Source organism: Delphinapterus leucas, chromosome X, assembly GCF_059928025.1.
Source record: "Delphinapterus leucas isolate spDelLeu-1000000601 "Yukka" chromosome X, BTC_Dleu_Yukka2, whole genome shotgun sequence".
Classification (NCBI taxonomy): domain Eukaryota; kingdom Metazoa; phylum Chordata; class Mammalia; order Artiodactyla; family Monodontidae; genus Delphinapterus; species Delphinapterus leucas.
In genome coordinates, this window is record NC_143150.1 from 29,025,392 (window position 1) to 29,052,949 (window position 27,558).

The 27,558-nt window shown below is 38.0% G+C and overlaps 2 protein-coding genes and 1 long non-coding RNA gene across 3 annotated transcripts in view; 1 reads left to right on the forward strand and 2 right to left on the reverse strand.

The window, feature by feature from the left end:
* LOC111168239 (uncharacterized) overlaps positions 1-4,813 on the reverse strand; it is a 26,478-nt gene extending 21,665 nt beyond the window's left edge. Inside the window, exon 1 of the long non-coding RNA XR_002642978.3 lies at positions 4,051-4,813. This is a non-coding gene — a long non-coding RNA (uncharacterized LOC111168239). The remainder of the gene's footprint in view (positions 1-4,050) is intronic.
* Positions 4,235-7,788, forward strand: C1GALT1C1 (C1GALT1 specific chaperone 1). Its single transcript, XM_022561858.2, has 2 exons — positions 4,235-4,473; positions 6,557-7,788. Exon 2 carries the CDS (start codon positions 6,562-6,564, stop codon positions 7,516-7,518), a length of 957 nt encoding a protein of 318 aa, XP_022417566.1. The 5' UTR covers positions 4,235-4,473; positions 6,557-6,561; the 3' UTR covers positions 7,519-7,788.
* Positions 7,789-10,703: 2,915 nt separating this feature from the next.
* Positions 10,704-27,039, reverse strand: MCTS1 (MCTS1 re-initiation and release factor). Its single transcript, XM_022561857.3, has 6 exons — positions 26,922-27,039; positions 25,584-25,736; positions 24,953-25,050; positions 21,824-21,957; positions 19,821-19,888; positions 10,704-19,060 (listed from the first exon to the last, which is right to left on the reverse strand). The coding sequence occupies exons 1-6, from the start codon at positions 26,930-26,932 to the stop codon at positions 18,979-18,981; spliced, it is 546 nt and encodes a 181-aa protein (XP_022417565.1). The 5' UTR covers positions 26,933-27,039; the 3' UTR covers positions 10,704-18,978.
* Positions 27,040-27,558: the final 519 nt, after the last annotated feature.

A 27,558-nucleotide genomic window follows, 5' to 3' on the forward strand; every position in this document is an offset into this window, starting at 1 on the left:
ATATTGCAACCCTAATGAATTATGGATCTAGGCATCAATGGCAGCTACCATCACAAAGACAACCAGACAGGGCTTCCTTGGTGGCACAGTGGTTAAGACTCCACCTGCCAATGCAGGGGACACGGGTTCGAGCCCTGGTCCAGAAGATCCCACATGCCGCGGAGCAACTAAGCCCATGTGCCACAACTACTGAGCCTGTGCTCTAGAGCCCATGAGCCACAACTACTGAGCCTGCGTGCCACAACTACTGAAGCCTGCGCACCTACAGCCCATGCACTAAAACGAAGAGCAGCCCCTACTCGCCGCAACTAGAAGCCCGTGCACAGCAACAAAGACCCAATGCAGCCAAAAATAAACAAAACAAAATAAATAAAACATAAAAAAAAGACAACCAGACATAATGTTCCTGAAGGAAGCACATGCCACCACTTATGAAGTAATTTTGCACCCCCTCCCTCCCCCGCAAAAAATTGAACCTGAATCAAACAAAGCTTTTAGATTAGGGTTATGGTTGCCAGATGAATTTCAGGATGCCCAGTTAAAACTGAATTTCAGATAAACAACAAATAATATTTTTAGTGTAAGCATGTCCCACGCAATATTTAGTATGTCCCATACACTAAATCTGGGACACAGTTATACTAAAAAAGTATTCATTGTTTATCTGAAATTCAATTTTAACTGGGAACTCTGTATTTCTATTTGCTAAATCTGGCAACCCTACTTTACATCCAACTACCCATTTATAAGGAACACAAACGGCAGAGAAACACATTAAAGGGACCAGAATAAGGCTATCTGCACCAGACTGGGTAAATGTACAAGACAAACAACCAGACTTCTTTAACAAAGAAATGTCAAGAGCGAGAGAGAAAGAGAAAAAGAGAAACCTATAGACTAAAGAGACTTAAAAGACACAAAACTCGATCACTATGTGTAGACTATTTAGATTCTGCTTCAGATTATTAAAATACCACGACACTTGTGAAATTATTGGTAATTTGAACACTGTCAAGTAATTCCATAAGTATATTAAGGAATTATTCATTTTTTAGTTTTCTAGTGGTATTGTGGGGTTTTTTAAGAAGCCCTTATCTCTTATACATTTTGAAATGTTTATGGATGAAATGACGTGTCCCAGAAGTGCTTCACAATAATATGGAAAGGAGGGAAGTGGAAAGAGTATAGATGTAATAAGATTGGCTTTGAATTGAGGATGTTGAAGCTTCCTTAAAAAGTACACGTGATTTCATTATACTTTTCTATTTCGGTATATGTTTGAAGTTCCCCATAATAAAAAAAGGCTTTTGAAAAAAACAATACCTAAAACAGAGCCTGACCTACTGTAAACACTTAATACATATTTGTTGGCAGGCAAATGGGTTTGTTAATTTTAAAAAAGGAAAGCTTCCAGATGGTCATCAAATGGGAAAACATTTTAAAATGAGATTGCAAGCATGAATATGCCTGAAAACACAAATGAGATTCATTTAGGGACCAAACTATACTCAAATGGAAACAATAATGAATTTGCTCAGACAAGGGAATTTGTTTATTAAAGATAAACAGTTGTGAAATTCTGGGCAGAAGAGGTTCATATATTATAGCTATTAATTTTGGTAAACACAGAAGACATTTTAAACCCTTCAAAAAGATGTTATGCAGAAAACAATCCACCTTAGATTTTCTTCAATATTTATTATTCCACTGAACTGTTGTAGAAAGTCATGTTAATTTCCCAAAGGCCTTTGGACAGATTTCGAAAATTTGAACGTTCAAATGCAAGTGATCGCCAATTACTAAAAATTAATGATTTCTCATGCTGAATAATGCATGCACTTGGCAGGAGGACTTTACCAAAAATGCAGTGTTGTCAGTTTTTAATGCAATCTTGCCTTACCTGCTGGCTACATGAAGGCAACCAAATTCAAAAGCAACCCTCAGCCCCCCCACACAAGGAGCAGGTTAGTGTGTTTACTGAAGTATTTAGTGCAGGTGAGATAAGCTGTTTATTTTATGCTTAATGTTACACTATATGGATGCACCGTAATTAATTCAACCATTCTCTTATTGACGGATATTTCCCACTATTATCAACAACAGTGCATTTGACCTTATACATTTAGCCTTACATTCTGGTGCTTTAATTTCTGGGGGAGAGATTACAAGAAATGGGTTAGCTGGGCCAAAGAATATTTATAAATATTTTTAATTTTAGCAGAAACTAATTGCATGTATTTTTAAAATTAGGGCTACGATGTGGAATGGCATTTTAAAAATGAATCACCTAACTACAAATCAACCATCTCACTAACCTCACTTCAAATGCAAAGTATGTTTAAGCTCTGCTTTAAGTAGAGAACTGGGTTCTTAGACAATCTCTCATTGACAGCACTTTTGGTGTTGAAAATTCCATGGTTTATTCTGTTTCAGAGCATCTTGTATCAGTACTTCCAGTTTGGTATTCCTTCCTGTACTAGAAGGAAGCAGCATCTTAAACTGACTCCTTGCCACTGTCTCTGAATTCTGAGTGCCATTTCTGTCTTTCCTTGGTCCCTTTTTGCAAGGAGAGACTGGCTGTCCGCACTCTTTAAAAGGTATTTTTATTGGTATCTTTTCCTCTTATTCTTTTTTTCCCTCTAATTTTAAAGATCTTTTTATTTGCTGTTCTTCAAATTCAAAAATAACAAATGCTTGTTATAACCAGTGAAACAATAGGAGGATGTATAAACACAAAGCTAATCATCACACGTCGACCTCCTGATGTGATCAATATTAATAGCCTGCTGAGCAGCCTTCCACAACTCCCCTTGCTCATACAAACAGATCAAACATATGTGCACATATGTAAAATTCTGTGTTTTCACCAAAGTATAATCATACTATACACATTATTCTGCAACTTGTTTCACTTAACTATATATATATATATATACACATATATTTATATATATGTGACAATAGACAATATATGTTATTTAAGAAAATATAGTGGAGATACTCTGCAGTCATAAGTTCTTTTCCAGTTCTAGAATTCATTTTTGTATTCCTTTGGAGAACATACAACCATGTATTTGTAATGAATTGTTTAATGTCTTTCTTCCCTGCTAGACTGAGAGCTCCTTGAAGGCAGGGGGCTAATTTTGTTCACCACTATATCTCCAGAATTTAGGGTAGTGCTGCCAGGACAGTAATTGCCTTTATAAAATCTATTTGTTCATTGTTTCAGTGCTTCTTGAAACCTTCAGTCTACTTAAACTGGGTCATTGCCAATACTCAAATGTACGTGTCTTTAGGAACTCAGGCCTGAGTAAATCACCACTCAAAGTTATTTAGATGGAAACTGGTGACAGTACATTAAAAAAATTTGTAAGACTTCGTGCTTTTTAGCAAAAAACCCTTTCTGCCACAAAAAAAATGAATTTTAAAGGGCAGATCACATGTTTAGCAGAAAGAGAGCTCTACACTTATAATTAGAGCTTAATTCTAGTCCCACCTCTGCCATTAATTACTGTGTGGCCTTTAGAAAGTTCCTTATCCTTTCTGGTCCTGGTTCATCTGTTGCTCTAACATTCATTAATTCCAAAACTATGTACTGTCCCCTGCGTGCGGCACTAGATTAAGTGCTAGTGATACAGGGGTGAGTGATATAACAGCTAACAGTTAACGAATGCTTACTGCATGCTTGGTCTTTTGCTAATGGAGTCAAAGGCACTATCTCATTTAATCTTCCATGATAGCACTACCGTGATACTTTCTGTACTTTACAATGGAGGAAACTGAGGCATAGCGAGGTAAAGTAACTTTCCCAGCATACCGAAGGACGCGGTGAAGACAGGATTAGAAGCCGGACAGTGGGGCTTCAGATGCCGTTCCAATAACCTTAGTGATCCTTGCCCTCATAATTCAACGACTATTGGCCTGCATTTAATCCCAGCACAGTACCGGGGGGAGCGCCCTCTTATCAATGGGAGGTTGCAGTGCCTCAGGTGCTTGTCAGAGAAACCACTGAGAGACCTGACACGATCTCAGTCAGGTGAAACACTCTACCTCGCTCTCGCAGTTTCCACAACCGGAAAATGAAGCGGTGGGACGTGTCAGCGGGTCGTACGCACGCACGCCTCTCTGGGCGTCCCATTGGGTACGGGTGAGCGTGCGGGTCACGCCAGCAGGACGCGCTTCTCTGAACTCGGCACGGGGCGGGGAGAAAGGGCGCGCTGCGTGCGCGCGGGCCCTTCCGACGTCGGCGCGGGCGGGCGGCTCCGCCTGGCCTAGGGCTCCTGTGCCCCGCCCCGCTGCCCGCGCCGTTGTGGCGTCTACTTCCGGGCCCTCACCACCTTCAGCGAAACCAACGAGAAGAAACCGCCTGCATGTAGAGCAGCCCGACCAGGAACGTAACCGAGTGGCGCGCGAACGTGAGAGGAAAGCCGTGCGCGGCTGCGCTTTACCGCCCCTGAGCCGCTCTAGACGCGGGTGAGTGCTGGGGCATCGGCCCGCACCTGGAGCTGCCCGCGGAGCAGCCCCCGGAGCGGCCTGACCCCGCCCCTCTCCGGGGAAGGCTTGGGCCCTGGCCCACTCCCAGCGTACTCCACGCGGTGTGTCCGGGCAGGTGCAGTGTGAGGAACAGTGAGGGGGCTAGTTAGAGCGCCGGCTTCCTAGAGGCGCTCCCTCGGCCCCTCCTTGGGGTGCTGAGATGACCATGTTCTCTCCCTCACTGTTGTTCTCCATTTCATCCTCCTCCCTTTTCCATACTCCACCCCAACCGCCTTCATCTAAAAGAATTCATCTCAAAAACCACTCCGGTCGTTTCTGCCTCGCTTGTGCTCGTGTGCGGTTTTAAGTTTCCCTTGCCTCTGCACCAAATATCCTATCATGTGCATCTCTAGATGCTACTCCTTAGAAAAATTTGTGCAAATGATTCATAAGTAGTATCCCCATCAGGAAGAATTCTGACATACATATACCATTATCAATCTAAGAGACACTAGTGAATTATTATACAATGGCCAGACATATTGAAAATTGTGTAATATGAAATGCCAAAATCCTATATAAAATAATTCATTTTGGAGTGCATCTGACAATTCTAAAACAAGCAGAGCTTGTTTCCTGTGAATTTTCTTTTCCTTATTAGAGCTGTGTTTGTTGACCAAGCTCTGTGAGTGACACAGGAAAGCTGTCCTGCCTCTTTCCCACCCGACTTCCCACCCCTCCTTAGGAATTACATCTGTCAAGTTGTTCCACACGTTGTCCTTCTAAGGTAATGGAGGTCAAAGTCCATTTCCTCTAGAAGAAAACCAAGGGATGGTTTCCTTGTAGCAGTACGGTGATGCTGGATGCAAAATATCAATTATGGTTAACAGATCCTACATGTTTTTCCATTTGTAGGAAAACAAGGTTATTCAGTAACTTTTTATTAAATTCTCAATAATATGGGTGGAAGCACTGTTGAGATCTTTATTCTGTAATAGAAAAACCATTAAACTGATGCCAGGATATCTGATTTCTAGTTCAGTTCTATTGCTGACTGTGACTTTGGGTCAGTTACCTAACCTCTGTGGACCCTCTGTTTCCCTATCTGTAAAATGAGAAAAGTGACATTAGATAGCTTCTAAGGCCACTTTCAACTTTAAGAAACAAAGGGAAAATCTAAGTAGCTCAGTAGAACATTCCTTGTGGAGATAGAAGGGAGATTGGGAAAATCTCAACAGTTGTATTTAATGTTGGGTTTTCTTTTAATTTCTAATTGAAATAAAAGTGTAGACTTTTCCCTTTTTACTTCCCCAAAGAATAAGGAAATGCCTTTGGAGGAAATAAAAATGTTCATTAATAGTCCCCAGATATGCCTATATTGACTCAGTTCTCATCCAAATAATTTAGCTATTTTCATTATGGGCTTTTATTATTATACATCAGTTAGTTGAGATACTGTATTGGAAACCATTTAGTCTTAGGAACAAAAGGGTAAATATTAACATACATGGTATCAATTCCAAGATGTACTCAAAACACCTAAGGACAGCAGCCATCAGTTAAATAAAGCACTAGGTTGAGAACAGAGGCCAGCACAGATACCATTGGTGATTTACCAGTTGTAGGTGGTTTTATCTCTTCAATTTAAGGTTTTGTTGTAAAAGTCCGTTTATATCCGCAGAGGTATTTAAATAATATAATGCAAACTTGTGAAATGAAATTCCTTTAAAGAGAATGATGGACAGACAACCTCTGTAATATCAGTTTCTGGGGTTAGTGCTTTGGTTTAGTACTTGGTTAATTAAATCCCTATAGATGAAGTGCAAAAATAGCCTCCCAGAAAATTCTATGGCAGCAAGGTGTTGCTGCAAAGTTCCACTTTGTACTGAACAGTAATCAGGTATCATTGGAAGCAAAAAATTCTTAAGACTCTCTTGTGCTACTTGCACTGACTCGATTTCAAGCTTGGGAGCCTTTTTTTTTTTAACATTAAGAGCAAAATGTAAGTATAGGGGGAATATCAAATCAAATCACTAGACTCCTTTTCTATTAAGTATCCTAAGGATCTTTTTCTTCTTTATAGGAAAAATGCTTTCTGAAAGCAGTTCATTTTTGAAGGGTGTAATGCTTGGAAGCATTTTCTGTGCCTTGATCACTATGCTAGGACACATTAGGATTGGTCATGGAAATAGAATGCACCACCATGAGCATCATCACCTACAAGCTCCTAATAAAGAAGATATCTTGAAAATTTCAGAGGATGAACGCATGGAGCTCAGTAAGAGCTTTCGAGTATACTGTATCATCCTTGTCAAACCCAAAGACGTGAGTCTCTGGGCTGCAGTGAAGGAGACTTGGACCAAACACTGTGACAAAGCAGAGTTCTTCAGTTCTGAAAATGTTAAAGTGTTTGAGTCAATTAACATGGAAACAAATGACATGTGGTTAATGATGAGAAAAGCTTACAAATACGCCTTTGATAATTATAGAGACCAATACAACTGGTTCTTCCTTGCACGCCCCACTACGTTTGCTATTATTGAAAACTTAAAGTACTTTTTGTTAAAAAAGGATCCATCACAACCTTTCTATCTAGGCCACACTATAAAATCTGGAGACCTCGAGTATGTGAGTATGGAAGGAGGAATTGTCTTAAGTGTAGAATCAATGAAAAGACTTAACAGCCTTCTCAGTATTCCTGAAAAGTGTCCTGAACAGGGAGGGATGATTTGGAAGATATCTGAAGATAAGCAGCTAGCAGTCTGCCTGAAATACGCTGGAGTATTTGCAGAAAATGCAGAAGATGCTGAAGGAAAAGATGTATTTAACACCAAGTCTGTTGGGCTTTTTATTAAAGAGGCAATGACTAATCACCCCAACCAGGTAGTAGAAGGATGTTGTTCAGATATGGCTGTTACTTTTAATGGACTGACGCCTAATCAGATGCATGTAATGATGTACGGGGTATACCGTCTTAGGGCATTTGGGCATGTTTTCAATGATGCATTGGTTTTCCTACCTCCAAATGGTTCTGATAATGACTGAGAAGAAACAAGAGCATGTATATGATCACCGTGTAGGACATGTGGTGTTATTTGTAGTAACAACTGCATATCCAACACAGCAGTATGTTTCTTTTTTTTTTCGTTTTCAGTTTGGTGGCACTGGTTTATTCACACATTGAAGTTTAGTAATACATTTTAAAATAGGGTGGGGTTTTTTTCCTTAAAACACACATGAGAATTTCAACTGTGTTGGAAAGAAATGTTTTAATAATAATAATTTTACAAATAAAGAATATATTTATAAATAATATATTTATGTGATAAATTCTAAATTATGAACATTAAAAATCTGTGTGGCACATGTTTTTGCTGATTGGTTAAAAAATTTAACATGTCTTTTTAGCTTTCTAAGATATGCAAATGAAATCTCTAGTTGTGAATTTGTGATTAAAGTAAAACTTTTAGCTATGTGTTTCTGTTACTTCTAACGTTGGTTTATGTTCTAAGCCTTCGCAAGTGCCAGTGGATTTGCTTTCTCAAAATACACAACCAAGCAATAAAGGGAATGTTCCCAACCACTGTTAAAGTGAAAGTTGAAATCTATCCCTGAGAGAAAAAGTGAAAATTAATTATAAAGGTTAATAATCTTCCTGGGAGCTAATTTAGTGGCCTCCTCAGCATACACAGTTTCAGTGTAACCCTCTGTACTTCTCTATGCAGATATTGAAGTTGGAGTGGTGACTGTAAAGAATGTAATGTCATTTAACTGTATTGTTTCCCAGTTAATCAAGCTCTCAGCTGTGGCTTGGATAAAAATATATCAGTTGAGATTTATTTACTCCTGCAGAGCAAACGAGTTCTGTGGAAGTCTTCTTTGAAGAACTCCTTTCGGAAGTCTGGCAGTTTCACTTACTTGAATTGAGTCTGTCCTGGCTTTTGTTTACCTGTTCAAATTTTTAGATTTTTCCCATGTCCATGATTGCACCATATCCAACAGTTTTTGGTGTGGAGGCCTTAACCTCACCATTCACCTTGGATTACTCTGCCATTTGCCTGATTTCGGTGGCTACCCAAAAGCTTTATGGATGGTGGATACAACAGCTTCTGTGTTTATAAATGTGTGAAACACTTGGAGCTGACTTGTCCTAAAATCGGGCCTGCACATGCCATATTAAGTCAGATCCATAAGCCCCCATAGGGTGTGAAACCATGACATTTTAGAGGTTAATTTTTCTTGTAACTGGCTTCATGATGTTAATGGTCTCCTACAGCTTTTGCAAGCCAGAAAGAATTTCCTCAAGAGGGCTTCGGGCTTCAAATTATTGATCATCAGAGTAGTGTGTAAAACCCTTTGTTTTAATTTATAGATTTTCCTCACTGGGGCTCTTGATTAAAATGAAAGGTTATTAATTTTGAAAAATAATAAAACCCTTTTATCAAGCACCCAAACATGTGGTCTCAGATGTAATTACTACAAACCAAATCATATTCAGTGTGAGTGCAATGATAAACAGTATCTCACTGAGTGTGACACCCAGTTTACAAGTGTCACATTGCCCCCAACACCAGTATCTTAAAACTTTTTCTACTATATTTATCGCCTTCAATTACATTAGTGTATCAAGGTATAGTTGTAATAAATATATCAGAAAATGCATTCCATTGTTTGATTTCCTAGTGGGTACTAAAGTAACAATTGCTTTTTAAACCAAATTGATGCTCTTGATTGTATTTTTTTTTCTTTTTTTTTTTTGCGGTACACGGGCCTCTCACTGTTGTGGCCTCTCCTGCTGCGGAGCACAGGCTCTGGACACGCAGGCTCAGCGGCCATGGCTCATGGGCCCAGCCGTTCCGCGGCATGTGGGATCTTCCCGGACCGGGGCACAAACCCGTGTCCCCTGCATCGGCAGGCGGACTCTCAACCACTGCGCCACCAGGGAAGCCCTTGATTGTATTTTTATACATGAGTATTCCTTTATAAAATGTTAGTTGTCTTAAATAATATGCTGTCTCCTTGAACTTATTTGTACCTAGTCTTGTAGATAAATTTGGAATCAGTAACACAGAAAATTGTGCTACAGAAGTCATGGTTACAGATTTGATCATCATGCATTCAACAGCCAAAAACTATAACCCTAACTCCACTCTGTTATTGGGAAGAGAGTCGGGAAGAGTGGAGGTCTAATGGGAATTGATCATGATTGTGAATATATTTTACATATGGCTGGGTAATTCCTACTATATTGGACAACACAGGTCTAACCAGTTCTGGAAGTGTGAGGCCCACTGGCTGAGATGTGAATGAGAGAAAACTTCAAGTTTCTTCTAAAAGTTATATTTATCTTTCTGGTTTTCTTGAATGCAGTGGAAACTGCAGCCTGACTTTCAGCAGGCCCCAGGCCATCTCCTTGCACAAGTTCAATCGCTAGACCTTCTTTCTCAAAACATTGGATTTGGAGCAAAATATAGATTAGACCCCTTGGCTTTTTTTTTAATGTAGCTAAAATACTGCTTGTGTATCAAATCTGATTTATAATGCCCAGATTCAGGGAACACCTGTATTAGAAAAGTTACTGAAAGCACAGAGTTTAGTAATGGTGTACCACTAATTTTCCACTCAGTTTAAGTATTGTGTTCCTTTTAGTGCTAGCTGACTTGGATTGATGCATTCAATGCATGTCTGAGTGTTTATGTGAAGAGCCTGTTTGTAAAAGTTTAACTTTCTTTTGGCATTCAAAGAAATTCAGGGAAGGTTTTGCCAACCTTCCCACCAAGGAGTCCCCCAAAGTCTAATGAAAAAATAATCACTCAATTCCAGTATCATCAAAGATAAAATACTATAAAGTATTCAAAGGTTAATGGGGGAAATGACTTATTTAGAAAGTATGAAATGATGGTGTATGTCTGGGGTCTCTAGCATAATAGAAAGAAAAGTCCACTTTTATTAGTGTGGAATCTATATACTATACTACTCCTTGTATATATTGAGTATCTATGAGCTTAACACTAGACCTGGTATTTTGTGGAAAGCAAAAAGAGCCCAAACACATGATTCATACAGGGAGTCAAATAATCATTTCATGTAAGCTTTGCACGAGCAATAAAACAAGCCATTGTTTACTATTAGAATATGGTGGTCCTCTTTGCCTTAAAAGTCCTCAATTTGATAAGTGCTATTTCTCTTAACCCACATAATTCCCATTTCTTTGATAGTTTTCACTGATTCCATGCAAGAATGGCCACATTGGTTTTGCCATTGCTTTGGCAATTTAGTGAAAGCCCTGGCAGGAAGAGCAGGGCCTAAAAATAAGACTCAGATGTTCTATGAATGGATGGATGGATGGGAGTGAGGACGGATGCCATGAATTATGGGACAGGCTTGTGTTTGGAAAAAAGTAAGAAATGCTTCTAATGAGTGACTGATAAGAGACATCCACAAAGGTACTCAAAGTGCTGAATAAATGGGGATGTTCTAACAGTCAAAACACCAACCCCATACCATCTGAGGGGAAAAGGGGAAAAGTGGTCCTAACTTGATGAAGACTTTATTTTTTAATTAATTTTTACTGGAGTATAGTTGATTACAATGTTGTGTTTCAGGTGTACAGCAAAGCGAATCACTTATACATATACATATATCCACTCTTTTTTAGATTCTTTTCCCATATAGGCCATTACAGAGTATTGAGTAGAGTTTCCTGTGCTATACAGTAAATCTTTATTAGTTATCTATTTTATATATAGTAGTGTGTATATGTCCATCCCAATCTCCCAACTTATCCCTCCCCCCAATGGAAGACTTTAAATACTGGCACTGAGAATCTTCTTTTCCATATTTGCCACTCTAAGGTATTCACCTCCAGAAGGAAGCTTCAGGGAATACTGCCTGTTCTCCATCCCAATGCCATCCAACAGAAATATAATGGGAGCTGCATGTGTAGTTTAAAATTTTCTAGTAGCCACATTAAAAAAGACAGAGGTGAAATTACTTTTAGTATTATATTTTACTTAACCCAATATATCCAAAATATTGTCATTTCAACATGTAATCAACAGAAAAAATGAGATAGTTTACATTCTTTTTTTAATTAAGTCTTCAAAATCCAGTGTGTATTTTACAGTAACAGCACAGATCTAACCAATTCCAGAAGTGTGAGACAACACCCCACCCCGGGGCTATCATGTGAATGGGAGAAAACTTGAAGTTTCTTCTAAAAGGCCTGTTTATTTTTCTGGTTGTCTTGAAGGCTACGGAAATTGCAACCTGACTTTTAGCAGGCCCCAGGCCATCTCTTTTCATGAGTTCCATCACTGGATCTTCCTTCTCAAAATTAAGTCATTGGATCCTCCTTCTCAAAATTAACTCATTAGATCTGGAGTAAAATATTGATTAGGCCCCTCAGCCTTTTTCCTTAGATTATAATTGAACCAAATTGCTCCTGTCAATTTTAATATTCACTAATCCTTTTCCCAACCTATCTTTTGGATGTATTGATAGTCACAAAGCAGCTGCTAGTTCTGCCTTTGCACTTACACTCTACCCTCATCTCCCCCACTTAACCAACCCTCCCCCTTGTATCCTTTTCTTTAAAAATCCAGGAAAGGCTTCTAAATGGTATAACCTTTAAATGGTCACAAATCACCTAGCCTGAAGGTGACAGAAAAAGTTCCGACCTCAGGACTAAGTTCAATTTCAAAAGATTCTCCCAGAATACCCTGCTAATGAAGAGGGAAACAGAACATTCCTCAGAAGCACACTGCAAGCAACCCAGTCTTACTGCATTCTAATCCTACCCATATTTTCCCACTGTGGAATAGAGGCTTGGCTAACTTACACTTCTCTCCAATAGCCCATAAACAAAGATGGTGATGCAACTGTGGGCCAAGATTAACATTTTATGAAACGTGAGGGGAGATTTTCTGCAAAATAGGCGTTGCGGGAGGGAGGTAGGGAGGTTTAAGCAAATTCTGAGTGTAAATTCTTTATACGTGAAGTATGAATGGAAGGTAGAAAAAGTCTCTTCTAGCATGTAATCTCTTTGTCAAAGAATATTTCTCTTGACTGTTTTAACACTTTACCACTCAAGTATTTTTACAAGTTCTGAATTAATTCCAAGTGTTTTATGTATTTTTTCATATTTACATACCATCTTGCCTGAAGTTCTTGCTATTTTTTTTTACATCTTTATTGGAGTATAATTGCTTTACAATGGTGTGTTAGTTTCTGCTTTATAACAAAGTGAATCAGTTATACATACATATGTTCCCACATCTCTTCCATCTTGCGTCTCCCTCCCTCCCACCCTCCCTATCCCACCCCTCTAGGTGGTCACAAAGCACCAAGCTGATCTCCCTGTGCTACGAGGCTGCTTCCCACTAGCTATTTTACGTTTGGTAGTGTATATATGTCCATGCCACTCTCTCACTTTGTCACAGCTTACCTTTCCCCCTCCCCATATCCTCAAGTCCATGCTCTAGTAGGTCTGTGTCTTTATTCGTGTCTTACCCCTAGGTTCTTCATGACATTTTTTTTTTTAGTTCTTGTTATTTTATTCAACCATGGTTAAATTTTAGAAAAATTCCAGCTTGTTCTAAAAACTGTTTACTTGCATATCAGTGACACTTAGCTTTATTATCAATAAGTTAAAAGCTTAATTTTGAAATTTTGGTGCATTTTCAGGTGGCCTCTCATCTTCCTGAAGGTTGATACTTATTTGCTAAAGGCCCTACAGATGTTGAGATACTTAGCTTTTAATGCATTTGTATAAGCACATTTATAGATTTCAGAAAAATTGTCTAGAATTATCCTACTTTTAATGGTGAGAAAAGGATGCTGTGTTTAAATTTTATTTTAATATTAAAATATTAGATTTTTTAAAATAAAAAATATATGATAATGTAAAAATTAAAAAAGAACAGGCTTTGCAATCAGGGACACTTAGGTTCAAATCCCAACTCTGCCATTTATTAGCAGTGTATCTTCAGGAAAGTTATATAACCCTTCTGGAGCCTTAGCTTCCTCACTTATCAAATGAGAATTAAAATCTACCTCATGGAATAGTCATAAAGATTAAGCAAGATATATAAGTAGAGCTTGTGCGTATAGGAATGTTATTTATTTCCCTTTCCCTCTGACCCATTTGAACAAGTTTAACTAGCACTTTACACAGTTAAATATGTATCAATCCTTTTATTAAGTATCTTTCTGGTAAAATATTAAAATATTGATGTGAATAACAGCTGGTATTGAATATTCAAAGTCACAAGGGAACTCCTTAATTAATAGTTCTAAGATAACATCTGTACATTGAATCTGTGCCATGCAATAAAACAGCTCTTCCTCAAGCAGCTTTCTAATAAAGTAAATATTTTTTAAGGAGAAATTTGGAAGTTGCTTTTAAGAACATTAACTTAGAACATATTCCCCCTTCACAGTAAATTAGACATTATTGGAGCCGAAATTGCGCAAATCAGTATGGTTTCTATCTCCTCACACTTTAATCAAGATGCTTCTATTTATATTGACAAAAACTACTGCTTAAGTGACACTCTTGCATCCCCAGTAAATGCATCTGGGCATTCTGTACTTGAGAGAGAATTGGATTTGACAGCACCCAGAAGCTCACGAGGCCATGTGCCTTCTCTCAGACCTCTGCATTTGAGAGCAAGAAAGCAGAATTACTTTGTGGACTCCTTTCAAAACATTTTACAAAATATAAAATTTTTATCTTGTAAAGCACAAAATAAGTGCAGTGTAAGTTTCCAAGTTTTTACTATATTTTAACCCCTACTTTTTTAAAAACAATAAAGCATTGCCAGTGAAAAATATCTTCCAGTCATGTGCATTTTTGAAAGCGATTTAGGAGATAGAGATTAATTTGATGGGTTAGAGACTGCTGTTATCCCACCAAATGAAGCTGTTTCTACTCTATATTCAGATATAGTTCAGGTCGAACTTTTTGCGGGATCTTAGTTCTCCGACCAGGGATCGAACCCGTGCCCCCTGCAATGGAAGCACGGAGTCCTAACCACTGGACTACCAGGGAATTCCCAGGTTGAACTTTCTTAAATGCAAAATGCTTACGCAAGCAAACTTTAGAAAGATCTCAGTCTCACAAAAGCATTCTTTTTCCTAATCCTGGATAAGTTAGCTCTCTAAGAAAGCTGTCCAGAGCCTACAGGGCAAAAAGGACTTTCCTCCCATCCTCCTCACCCTGCCCAATTTAATCCAGATGTTTAAGTGAACAGTGAATTTTGGCTTTAAAAAATGAATTCTGAATGGGGCAGCATTAGAACTGATGAGAACAGTGTCCAGACTAACAAGTACAAACCAAATCTTTCAGATCATGAAAAACTAAAAATTTGTTAAAACATTGGTATGAAGGGACTTCCCTGGTGGCGCAGTGGTTAAGAATCCGCCTGCCAATGCTGGGGACACAGGTTCAATTCCTTGTCCGGGAAGACCTCACATGCCACGGAGCAGCTAAGCCCGTGCACCACAACTACTGAGCCTGCGCTCTAGAGCCCGTGCTCCGCAACAAGAGAAGCCACCGCAATGAGAAGCCCACGCACTGCAATGAAGAGTAGCCCCTGCTCGCCGCAACTAGAGAAAGCCTGCGCACAGCAACGAAGACCCAATGCAGCCAAAATAAATAAATAAATTTAAAAATAAATTAGGGAACCTAGATAAACAAAGTTAAATATTTACCACATTTTGTTTGGGCATACATTCATTTCATATTCCCATTAATATATAATTGCTACATTATTAATATTCTCATGAACAGAAGAGTGAAATATTTACTATAATGAAATACGTCTATAAATTTAGTCATTTGCCATTCTTGTATCTTCTGAAGTACTATGCTTAGAAATATTGTATCCTTGGTAGTGGATTTGTACGTGCAGGGGGAACTTGGCTGGATATAATCATTATTTGACAAATGCCATATGACTTTATGTTTGGGGACTATCAAATCCCTCAAATTAGAAATGTTCATAGCTGTCCTTTGGATAAATCCAGCTGCTTGTTTTGGGTCCAGAACATTAAAAAAAGGAAAAATGCAGCTGCCAACAGAACACCACCAAACCGCTATAATAGTCTGCTAGAAGAGGGTTTATCAGGCCTTTATATTACCACACAATGGGACAACAATCTGAGTTGGAATGCTGAATTGTTGCAACTCCAAGACATCTGGATTTTTTTTAACCTCACATTGGATATAATCTAGGAATATTTTTATATCTGGTTCATGTATAATTTGCAAATTTTGATGACTGAAATTGGAAATATATTAGTAACTTCCTACTGGCTTTATAAGTTGCTATTGGGCTGTCACCATTACCCAGATTTTTTTAAACGTAAATTTACTCACTAGACTGGAAGCTCCTTAAGGGCAAGGGCCACTTGTCTATTATTCATCTTTGTGCCACATGCCTAGAACCTAGTGGATATTCAATAAATGTCCATTGAGTTGAACTGACCTCGGCTGAGGAAAAGTGTGTCAGATGCACAAAAATGACTAGGTTGTAGGTTGGCTTGACACAAAATGTGTCAAGCTTGACACCCTAACTAAAAATGAACTGAAGACACATTGCCTGTGAGAAAAACAGGCTCTCCCTGTATTCCTACTCTCAGGAATATGGGAAAAGTAAGTTGCCTTTAAGCATAATGCATAAAGAGGCTGATAGTTAAACCTCTTTGAATTGGCTTCCTTGCATATGACCTAATGTTTAGAAACAGACTGGGCTCCAACCTATGGAGTGACACCCCGGATTAACTCTATAACCTGAGGCTTCAGACCCAGGGGGAGCAGGAAATATACATATTTAGTCCACATTACCAAGGCAACAAAGTCAATGTACCTGAACATAGTACGAAAACAAGCACAGATGATGTTGAATATTTTAAAAGTGTTCCCCACACCCACCATAACAGTGGTTAGAAACACGGATAAATTATTTCTGAAACCACACAATTGAAACTTCTCTAATATATGTGTGTGCTTTGTTTTTCATTGCTAACACTCCATAGGCAATCTTGGTCAATTAACATTATCTTAGTACCAAAAATAAGGTTCAAAGTTTGGTTTTGACATAAATGACTTATTTTCTTTTTAAGCATATAAGGAGCTATAGACCTCGAATAGGCTGCCTCTCCCCCAAATGGGGAAACATCTGAATTTGAAACTAGTAAATCAGCATAAAATGAGACTATCTGTTGAAGAAACCTACCCTGAAAGATCATTTATAATTGTGCTATGGATGAGATTATTTACACTTTTACCCACCAGGAATAAATAATAAAATATAAAAATATAGTAAGCTGTAGAATATAACTGTCATAACAAAGAAAAATATTCTACATAGAGCTAAAAAAGGATATAGGAAGAAAAGTATCAGGGCACCTCTACAGGCTAGGAAAGAAAGATTTTGGCAGACATAAGCATTCTAATTAATGATGAAGCAGGAAAAATTCTCCAAGCCTTACCCTGGCCCAGATGAAATACTTCCCCAAATTATCAACCTTCCTTTACTCTTATCCATCTTCACCAAGAAACTTCCTGTTTACTAATTGTTTACCCTAAGCAGACTTACCACTATAAATTAATACATTTACATTCTAACGTGGGACTCTCCAAGTCTTATAGGTTTTATTACTGGAAAATAGTTTCTCAATCTGAGTCAGACCCTGGATCTATACCCTTCACCCATGTTATATCTTGGGAGGCCCAGCTGCAACAGCCAGCCAAATGGTGTCTCTCTTTTTACTATCCACCCTCACCTTTCTCACCAACTTCTAACCGTAACACAGGTCACCACAATCTTGTAAATGTCTGTATCTATCTGAAAAATAAAATCACATGTCATATATTTGTAAACAACCAAATGAAGGTGGCTGAAACACAGTATTGGGTTGGCCAAAAAGTTCGTTCGGGTTTTTCTGAACAACAAACTTTTTTCCAAACAAACTTTTTGGCCAACCCAATATAACAGCAATGTTATTAGGAAGAAAGACCTGTTATCACTGTATAAATTCATAACTGCTGTTTAATTCTCAAAACAGCTTATTGTTCTCACTGAAGTAGGTCCATGGTCTTCATATGCCACTTATGATAGGAGATACGCATTCTTTGGGGAATACAGTGGGGACTCAAATCTGGAAGTTCTGGGCATCTGTGTAGTATGATTCAAGAGAGGGCATTAAAAAAATTGAACTGGAATCTGATCAAGCCGATCTGTTTACAGGCTATACAGGGAGTACAAAAACAAGTTAAATTACTTTACAGTGATACAATCAACAAAATCCAGAATGTGGGAAGAAACGCTATATGACAAAACAACTAGATTTCTTACATAATTAATTTAAAGGGAAAACGGAGGGGGGAACTTAGAGATTAAAACAGACAAATAACAACCAAATGCAATATATGGACCTTGTCGGATACCAATTTCAAGCAAACCAATGGTTAAAAAAATAAAAAGAAACAATAGGGTCCACCTGTCACATAATTGAACACAGTTCAGATATTTGACCTTATTAAGAAATAGCTGAGACTTCCCTGGTGGTCCAGTGGTTAAGAATCTGCCTTCCAATGCAGAACATGGGTTCAATCCCTGGTCGGGAACTAAGATACCACATGCCACGGAGCAACTAAGCCTGCATGCCGCAACTACTGAGCACGCAAGCCACAACTAGAGAGAAGCCCACGTGCCACAACGAAGATCCCGTGTGCCACAACTAAGACCCAATGCAGCCAAAAATAAAAAATGAATATATATTTTTTTAAAAAGAAATAGCTAAAATTTTTAGGTGTGATAATGATATTATGGGTTTTTTTAAAAAATACATATTTCAAAGACATATTAAAGAAACTGGATGAAATGATATATCTGAGATTTGCTTCAAAATAATCAGAGAGTGGGGTGGGAAGGAGTGAGAGAGAGATGAAATAATATTGGCCACGAATTGAAGCTGGGTGATGGATACAGAAAAGGTCCATTATACTATTCTACCCATACTTTTCTATACGCTCAAAATTTTCCATAATGAAAAGTTTAAAAACAGCAACAGCAAACAAACAAAAAACACATACAAAAGAGAAGGGGAACTTCTAGGTGCCCTGGGGTAATGGAATAAAAATCCCAGTCTAGCTTCCAGCCCCATTAAGTAGTCAGATTCTCTGGGGGGGTCAGCCATATACTAGCAAGTTCATTTACCAAATCTTGCCCTTCATCTTACATCATTAGCCTGAGAAAGGACATTAAGTTGTCTGAGTTTGGTTACTTACCAGACACCTTTTAATGTCCAAGTTTGTAACCCCAATTTAACTTGAGTTTAAGAAAAATTAAAATAATTTTTGAAGCTAACAGAATTTTAGCATCTGTTGAATTTATTCAGCATAACCACAGAGGTATTGTCTTCATGTTGTCACACATAGACACAAACACAGATACAACACAATATCCATTTTTAGCCCAAGTGCATTCCTTCTGAGGCTCATTTATATGTCTTCATATGCCACAGCCCATCATTTAAATAATGGATATTTTCAATGCCAATTCCTTTGTTGACTTTCTCACTGCAGAAGGAATAAAGCACATAAACATATTGTTAAGTATTTTTATAGGCTTACTCATGGTAAATATAATTCAGGGTGCATTGCTATCTTGAAATTATTGAGCCACATGTAGGGAATTTATTTATATTACACTAACATTATCATCTACATTAAACTACATTACTCTGCTGCAGTTCATGTCTTAAAGCGATTCTAGTGATCTAACTAGTGGGTCCACAGAAACAGTAATGATGTCACCAAACCAGGAGAACATCAAAGTGTTATAATTAACCCTGAAACAAAATTAATAGGAACATTTTGGTCATGAGTTCCAACGTTTTTAAGTATATTGACTATATTTTGGTAATATATCTTTAATGTTTCCTTAATATTTTATACCACCATGTTAAAATATAAGATAAATACTGTGTGGTACTAAATTATGTCACTGTTTTTAAAAACTAGCAGTAAAATATCTTTCCCCACACCTAATCTAAATCATACTAAATAAAAAAAATTCCTAAAATACCACACACATACATATAATACAGCTGTGTTGGCACACAGGTTCTTTTCAGAATGCTAAAGGAAGAATGCAATCCCAGAGACAAAATAGGTTTCAATGGCTTCCTAAGTGTTAGGAAAAATCAGAAATGAGGCTTCTGTGCTTAAATATTTATAAGATGTGGTATGAATGAGAGCAAATTCACCTGTAATTCTGATTCTTCCTGCATAGGTTACCTATATCTTAAAAGCTAAGGAGGCCTAACAGGAGACTTACATATCTTCTGCAGACATCTTCATGACTCCAACACACAGAGCATGCTGTTTTCCTTCTGCCATGATTGCCTGAAAACACACAGCTAAGAAAACTATTTATCTATCAAAATGCCTTGGAGAGGGGGTGTCACATTACTACTTAAGCCACTGTGAACTCAACTTGCACCTTCGCCTAGTCCATTAACTCCTTGAGGGCAGGGACCTAGCAAAATTTATGGGCAGATTGCAAATACTCAATACATGCTAAATGAATGAATCTAATAATCATTCTCTGTTTTTAAGTCAAATGTTAATAATACCATAACCCAATGCCAACAAAAGAAGAAGAAAAAGAAGTCATGCAAAAAAGGAGACAAAATTTCTTGCATATAAATATTAAAAATGGAAATAAATATCAATTGTTCTAGTGCTTTGATCACTAAATGGTGGTTTTATATAAAGGACACATTAAAACAATAATTATATCCCCAATCAATCTTTAAGAGTCCAATGTAAGTTGCAATCTATCCAGAACAACCAGAATGTTCTTGGTTATCATTTCAAGTGTCTAAAATGTTAAACACTGCAGTACATATTTTCAAAAGTAAAGGTGCAAGGGTACACAGCCCCTCTCTGTACTAGTTTTGCAACTTTCCCAAAGTCTATAATTATTTCAAAATAAAAATTATTTTAAAAGTAAAGGCTAAGTACTAGGAAAATTTTCCATTTAGGGGAAACCCCAGAACTATAAACTTTAAAAACAGAAAAATCATAAACATAAAAGGGTAACCTGTCCTCACAGAATACTTTTCTCCCTTGGTTTTCAAGTCATTCATTCATTCAATGTTCCACAAATATTTGATCACCTATTATGTGACCAGTATCTATATCAACACAAGCTGTTCCTAAGATATAAATATATTGATACAACTTATACTACCCCTTAGATATAACTGCCACAAGAGAGAACACCCTCCTTTTGAGCACAGGACACACTCTTAAACCCACTGTAATGGCCTTTCCGCTCCAGTGATTTCCCCATTCCCACCAAGTATGGTTCCTTTTCTCAACCTGAGGCAAATGACCACTTTATCTATGACAAAGGAGAAGATGTCCTCCTGTCCAGACTAGGTGATAAAAAACTAATCTGGAATATAGCTGAAACAGCACTGTAGAAATGGAAATAATGCAGAATTATTCAGCTCCATCATGTGTTGAATAGATTCTTAAGGACTATCTGGGACTTTATCGTTTCTCTTTGAGAAAACATGTTCTGAGGCCCAAACAACCAACTTAAAAATGAACTTTAGGGGGCTTCCCTGGTGGCGCAGTGGTTGAGAGTCCGCCTGCCGATGCAGGGGACACGGGTTCGTGCCCCGGTCCGAGGCCGCGGAGCGGCTGGGCCCGTGAGCCATGGCCGCTGAGCCTGTGCATCCAGAGCCTGTGCTCCTCAACAGGAGAGGCCACAACAGTGAGAGGCCCGCGTACCGCAAAAAAAAAAAGAAAAAAGATGAGCTTTAGAATAAAAGTTCATTGGAACTTTAAAATAAAACCACTGGGATTGCCAATGGTTCCCACTACTCACTTCTAACATTCCACCTGGTGCTTAAGTTCTTTTCCCTTTTGAGTGCTTTTACTCCAGGGTATCTGGGGTAATTCAAACATAAAAGTAGCAAGATGATGTCCAAATAAGTGATCCAATCATATCATATACAACCTCTCTATTAATAATTAAGAGTTTTATACTGTGTCCTGAGTCTGATAACACTGGTCTCTAACTGAGCTGAAATGCAGCTGGGACTCTTTTGTTACTTGTTCTCATTTAATCTCTAAGATAGGACAGAATTTAGTCTCAAGAAATAATGTTGCTTCCCACATCTTCAAATGTAGCCAGAAAGGCATGAGATAACAGTAAGAGTAACCTCCAAAAAAGTACATCTAATGTTCTCCGGGATGACAGATCTTTCAGCAATAACAAGAATACAATGAACACATTTTTCAACAGTTACAGCCTGGGAAGGATACAACAATCGTATCTACTGCAGCAGGGTAAAGTTTAGCTCCAGGAGAAGTTAAGCCTGGACACATGATATTTGCTCCACTGAGTACAAATTTGATGGCTCCTTTATCAACCTGCTGGTGTGGCAGGATAAAAGGATCTAGAAGAAAAGAAATGCATTACATAAATTAGTAAGACTAATGACTCAACAGAAAAAGACAAAGGACATGAACAAATATTTCCCCAAATTACAGTATTCTGTGACACATGGAAAATAAAACTGAAACACCCTCCTTCACTTATCAAATTGGTATATATTTTTAAGAAAAGTATTTCCCAGTGCTAGCAAGAGTGTAGGAAAACTGACATTCCCATATACTGCTAGAAGACTTATAAATGGGTACAAGCTTTCTTTAGGACTACTTGGCAACATGTATCAACAGCCTCGAAAAGGTTCAAACTCTGACTCAGTAATTCTACTTCTAGGACTTTATCCTAAGAAAAAAATGAGAGATGTACAATATATTTAGATAGAAAGATATTCATTATAGCACTAATATTTATATTAGAAATAAACTGGAATCAACCTAAATGTCCAGCAATAAAGTAAGAGATAAATGACTTAAAGTATGTCTATAATACCTATATAATAGGACGATGTTTTTGGAGAATACCCTGGGAAATATTCAAAATATATGATAAGTGAAAAAAGCAGAATAAAAACTGCCAGAAATGGGGCTTCCCTGGTGGCGCAGTGGTTGAAGAGTCCACCTGCCGATGCAGGGGACACAGGTTCGTGCCCCAGTCCGGGAGGATCCCACGCGCCGCGGAGCCGCTGGGCCCGTGAGCCATGGCCGCTGAGCCTGCGCGTCCGGAGCCTGTTGCTCCGCAACCGGAGAGGCCCCAACAGTGAGAGGCCCGCTTACCGCAAAAAAAAAAAAAACTGCCAGAAAGACCAGTGGTTGCTAGGGGTTGGAAGAGACGGGGAGGTGGGAAGGATGAATAGGTAGAGCACAGGGAATTTTTAGGGCAGTGAAACTATTCTGTAAGGTACTGTAACAGTGCATACATGACATATTCAATCGACAAAAACCACAGAACGTACAACACAAAGAATGAACCCTAATGTAAACTATGGACTTTCGTTAATTATAATAATGTATCAATATTGGTTCATCGATTGAAGCACGGCAATGCAGGATATTAATAAGAAAAGAAGGATGGGAAGGAAGTATATGGGAACTCTCTGTACTTTGTTCATTTTTTCTGTAAATCTAAAACTGCTCTAAAAAAGAAAGTCTATTAATTAAAAAACAAAAACTATATAACAGAGAGCCCAATTTAAAAAGGAAAAAAATATGCATTTACACATAACACACAGACACACACACAATACAGGAAATAATGGGATGGAAGTACACTGATATACTAACCATGGTTACCTCTAGGTCATGGGAATACAAGTGATTTTACTTCCGTATTTTACAAATCTCTAGAATGAACACATACTCCTTCTGTAATCTTAAAAAATTTGTGTGTGTGTATGTGTGTCTATTAATAATTCATAACCTAAAAACTAAAGGATCCCCGAAGGATTTAAAACAATATCTATGGGAAAAACTTTTTAGGCCTCTCAGGGCTCTCTAGGAATAATAACAATAATTGGTAAAATGTATTCATTTTAATGTCTTACCACTAGCTCTCCCACTAGTCAGAGAACAAATAAGTCTTTTTCCTACCAAGACTAGAAATTAATTTAAACACAGCTCCAAATTAAACATCTTACTGAAAAAAAGGAAGCTGAATGAATGAATGTGTTTACTACTCAGAAGCCATAATTTGTTTTCTAGATCTCCATCCTCATTAATATCTGTCCTTTAATAATAATGATAATGATGATCCTGATCATGGGGATGATGACAAGTAGTAGTAGTGGATGGATATTTACTGAACAATTACTATATCATAATAATGGCTATTATATATTGAGCACTTACTATGTTCCAGGCATTGTGTTAGGTGCATTACACATGTGTTACTATCTTATTTAATCCTCACAACCCTGGGAGATGTAACATAAAATTGCTTCCACTTTTAAAGATAAGGAAACAAAGCTTAAGTGACTTGACAAAAGTGACATGCACTGGGAATTGAGCCCAGACCTGCCTAACTCCAAGTTCACACTTTTAACCACCATATCATCCTGCTTCTTGCACAAGAATAACTTTAAGATGTTCTAAAAGGTTGGTTCCCAGCAAAATATTATTAAACAGGAACATCTTTTTCTTCCAACTTATTGTGAAAATGCTTAACATATAGAAAAACTGGAAGAATAGTTCAATGAGCACCTGGATACCATCCACTTAGTTTCAACAATCGTTCATTAGCACTTTGCTATATTTGCTTTATCTCTTTCTATTTATACACACATATTTTTTTCCTCTACCATTTGACACTTCAGACACAATACTTCACCATAAATAAGCACACATGCCAGACACATACTGGCTTGAAAAGCAGAAATTTTACTTTGCAGTTGAAAAACTCTTGTACACTGGGATAGCATCTTCCTTTGGGTTTTCTTTTGTAATGTAATCAATCTAACAACATGCAAATGTGGGTACATAATAAACACTATTTTGTTTCTTAACACCTGACCTTGGCACTCAACTAACAATAACTGGGACTCCATGCTTTCCCTTATACAGACTTACCTCTATGAGGCAAATCTGGATACAAATGTAAAAGAAAATGCTCACAGCACTTATTACAGTTTGTGAACATATATTTGTGTAATTATCTAATTGTTGTCTATTCTCCCAACTAGACTGTTAGCTTCCTAGGGACAGGGACCATATCTATCTTTGCTTCCTATCACATTCTCAGTACCTAGCTCAGTGTCTGGCACAGAGTAAGTTTAAAAAATAGTTTTTGAATTAAGTAATGAATGAATGAATGCTCTTTCTTGGGCTTTCTGGAATGCATAATGAGAGAATTTGCATTTTTCAGATTTACCACAAGATGGGGAGGGGGGAAATCTTTTTAGTTTTATATTCCATATAGCCTAGTACTAATAAGTTAACTACCAGAAGTCACTTTCAACTCCTTTTGTGTCTTTCCATATGCCCAAATACATATTTTCTAACAAGACTTACATTTGTGAAGTAATCTTAGGGTTGGATAAAAAGGCCCTTCTCTTTGTCTAAAAAATAGTAACTCTCCATTTACTGTAAGGATCTCTATATGTTCATGGCTGTAAGACAAATGTCACAAAGTACCAAGTTAGATATTTTCTTTCAAAAATGAATATGCCAAACATCCTTTAAATAATGTATAATATGAAGCATGCATATACAGAGATACAGTAAGCTTTTAAAAAAAAATTTCAATAAAGATCCAGGGCAAAAAAATCATTTTTTTTAACTCATACCAGTCCAGTAGAGAAAAAGGAAAAATATGACCTGCTACAATTTTATTTCACATTTTATTATTTTAATTTCCTTTTCAGATAATTAATAAAACAAATCTCTAAAGCACAAACTGAAATAAATCCAACTCTGAATAAAAACATTTAATTAACTCTTTAATAAAACAATCAGTACACAAAGCCACATTTTCACAAACATAGAAAAACACTTGAAAATACAAATATTGATAAGTTTTAGAGTTACTCATTTAGAGTAGATAAATAGTTAATGTGAAGATAATTACATTTATTATGAGTGCAATCTAATCATTCAATATTCAGCTTCTCTGAACTTTACATAGAAAAAAATAAAGACTTACCATCGCACTATTTTGACAGGATCTTTCTTAGGCATGATTTGATTAAGCCATGGTTCAATACCTGGAAATTGTTCTAACAATTGGTTCTTAATACCCTTTATAACTGAGGTTTTCAACTGGATGCAGTTGGACACATTTTCTTTTTCATCAAATCTGCCAAATGATTTTTGCAAGGAAAAAAAAAGGCATTTCCAAGAAGACATATCAGAATAGCTAAAGGTATTGTTTTAATTAGTCATCTATTTCCAAGCAAATATTTAGACGTCTAAAATAATTATGAAATAGTTTTTTTAAATACCATTTCCCTTTTATTGTGTCCAGCACAAAACCAAAGTCTTAATACAATATTAAAATAAACTGTCATAAAGTCACAATTAGCTGGGGGGGGCGAGGGGAGAAGGATATGAGGCATATTTCACATTATAATCTGTAATTAGCTACACAAATGCCTCTCCTGGAAAATCTTACTCAACTCTACCCAGGAAGAAACAGATTCCCACCTATAACAGAACCTGTGTAAAAAAACAAAAGCAAAACAAAACAAAATGAAAATACCCTCAAGCGTTGATATACAAAAGACCAACCCAAATATAACCGTGAAAATCGGCCCCTCCTAGGCTATGTAATCTGCTGAGATTCTTTTTTAAGTGATGATGACGACGGTATTTAACAGCCCTATTTATTTTTGCTCAAAATGTCATGCACAAAACCCACCTCCCTTTGCCCATGATCCCCCTTTGCTTTTTGCGTCTACCAAATCTGGAAGGCAAACCCACTAGGTAGGTTCCAAAGAATTTTTGTCTTCCTCACACTGAATAGCCTATGGGGCAGTCACGCTATTTTCAAGACAAGGTTCATCTGGCAGCTAGGCAATAGGTATCACCGTCCGCTAGCTTCCTGTCACCCAGACTCCTTCACTCCCATGACCCAGGAAGTCAAGCCTTCCCTTATTCAGTTCATAACTAGTAACCACAAGGCAGTGAGTGCAGGGCTCTCCTCTCTGCTAAAGAGGATATGTCCCCAAATCACAGTGCAAGGATGTGATTGGTAGAACCCTAGGAACGGAGATAGGACTAGGAAAGGGGGCAAAAGAGAAAGAGAGGTAAGGAGAAAGAAAATGAGAGTGGGAGGACCCAAACCCAACTGAGGATTAGGGACGAAAAGCTTAAAGAAGTGTTGCTAGTTGCCAGTTGAGAGAATAGTACTATAGAAAACCTTAGGGAGTAAGGATGGCAGAGGCGGGGGAGAGAGAAAGAGAATCTTTGCTCTCGCCCTCTTCCCCACCCCCACCCCCACCCCCTTTGTGAGCAGCCAACGGAGGCCACAGCATGTCCTTACTTCTTGAACATGATCCAAGGTGAAGGGGGCGACGATAGGGAAGGGCCCGGAATGGGGAAAAAATTGAATTAGCAAGGGTCCGGCAGATCCCCTTACACGAGGAAGGCCGGAACTGACAGTCGGAGCTGTTGTCGTTATCCGGAAAGGGAGACAGCCAGCCGCACTTTACGGTTCTCAGAGAAATTTGACTACTTCCGCTCCTTAAAATCGTCGGCTCTTTTGCCGGCCCTTTTTGGTTTACCGATCCCTCTCCAGAGCTGAAAAGGTGGGACTTGTGAAGGAAGAAGAGCTAGAGCAATCATTGTAAGAGCAGGAAGAGAAGATGGAGGGGGCGGGGCAATCAATCAAGGCAGCATATAAGGCCGTTGCGTCACTACGGGTTCCTCAAAGGGTCAAAATTCTTCCGTGTTTCATTGCTGCCTACAGTTATTTTTTAGTGGGAATGGTTTTTGTTCCCTGAGACAACCGAATGGATTGGTGCTTACCGACCAGCTTGAAGCCAAGCAAGCCTCTTGACATCATGTTTATGTACTCGTGGGCTTGCCAAATTTAGCAAATAAAAATATAGGACGCCCTGTACAGGACATTTGGATTTCAGAAAAGCAATGAATACTTTTTTTAGGATAACTATACCTCA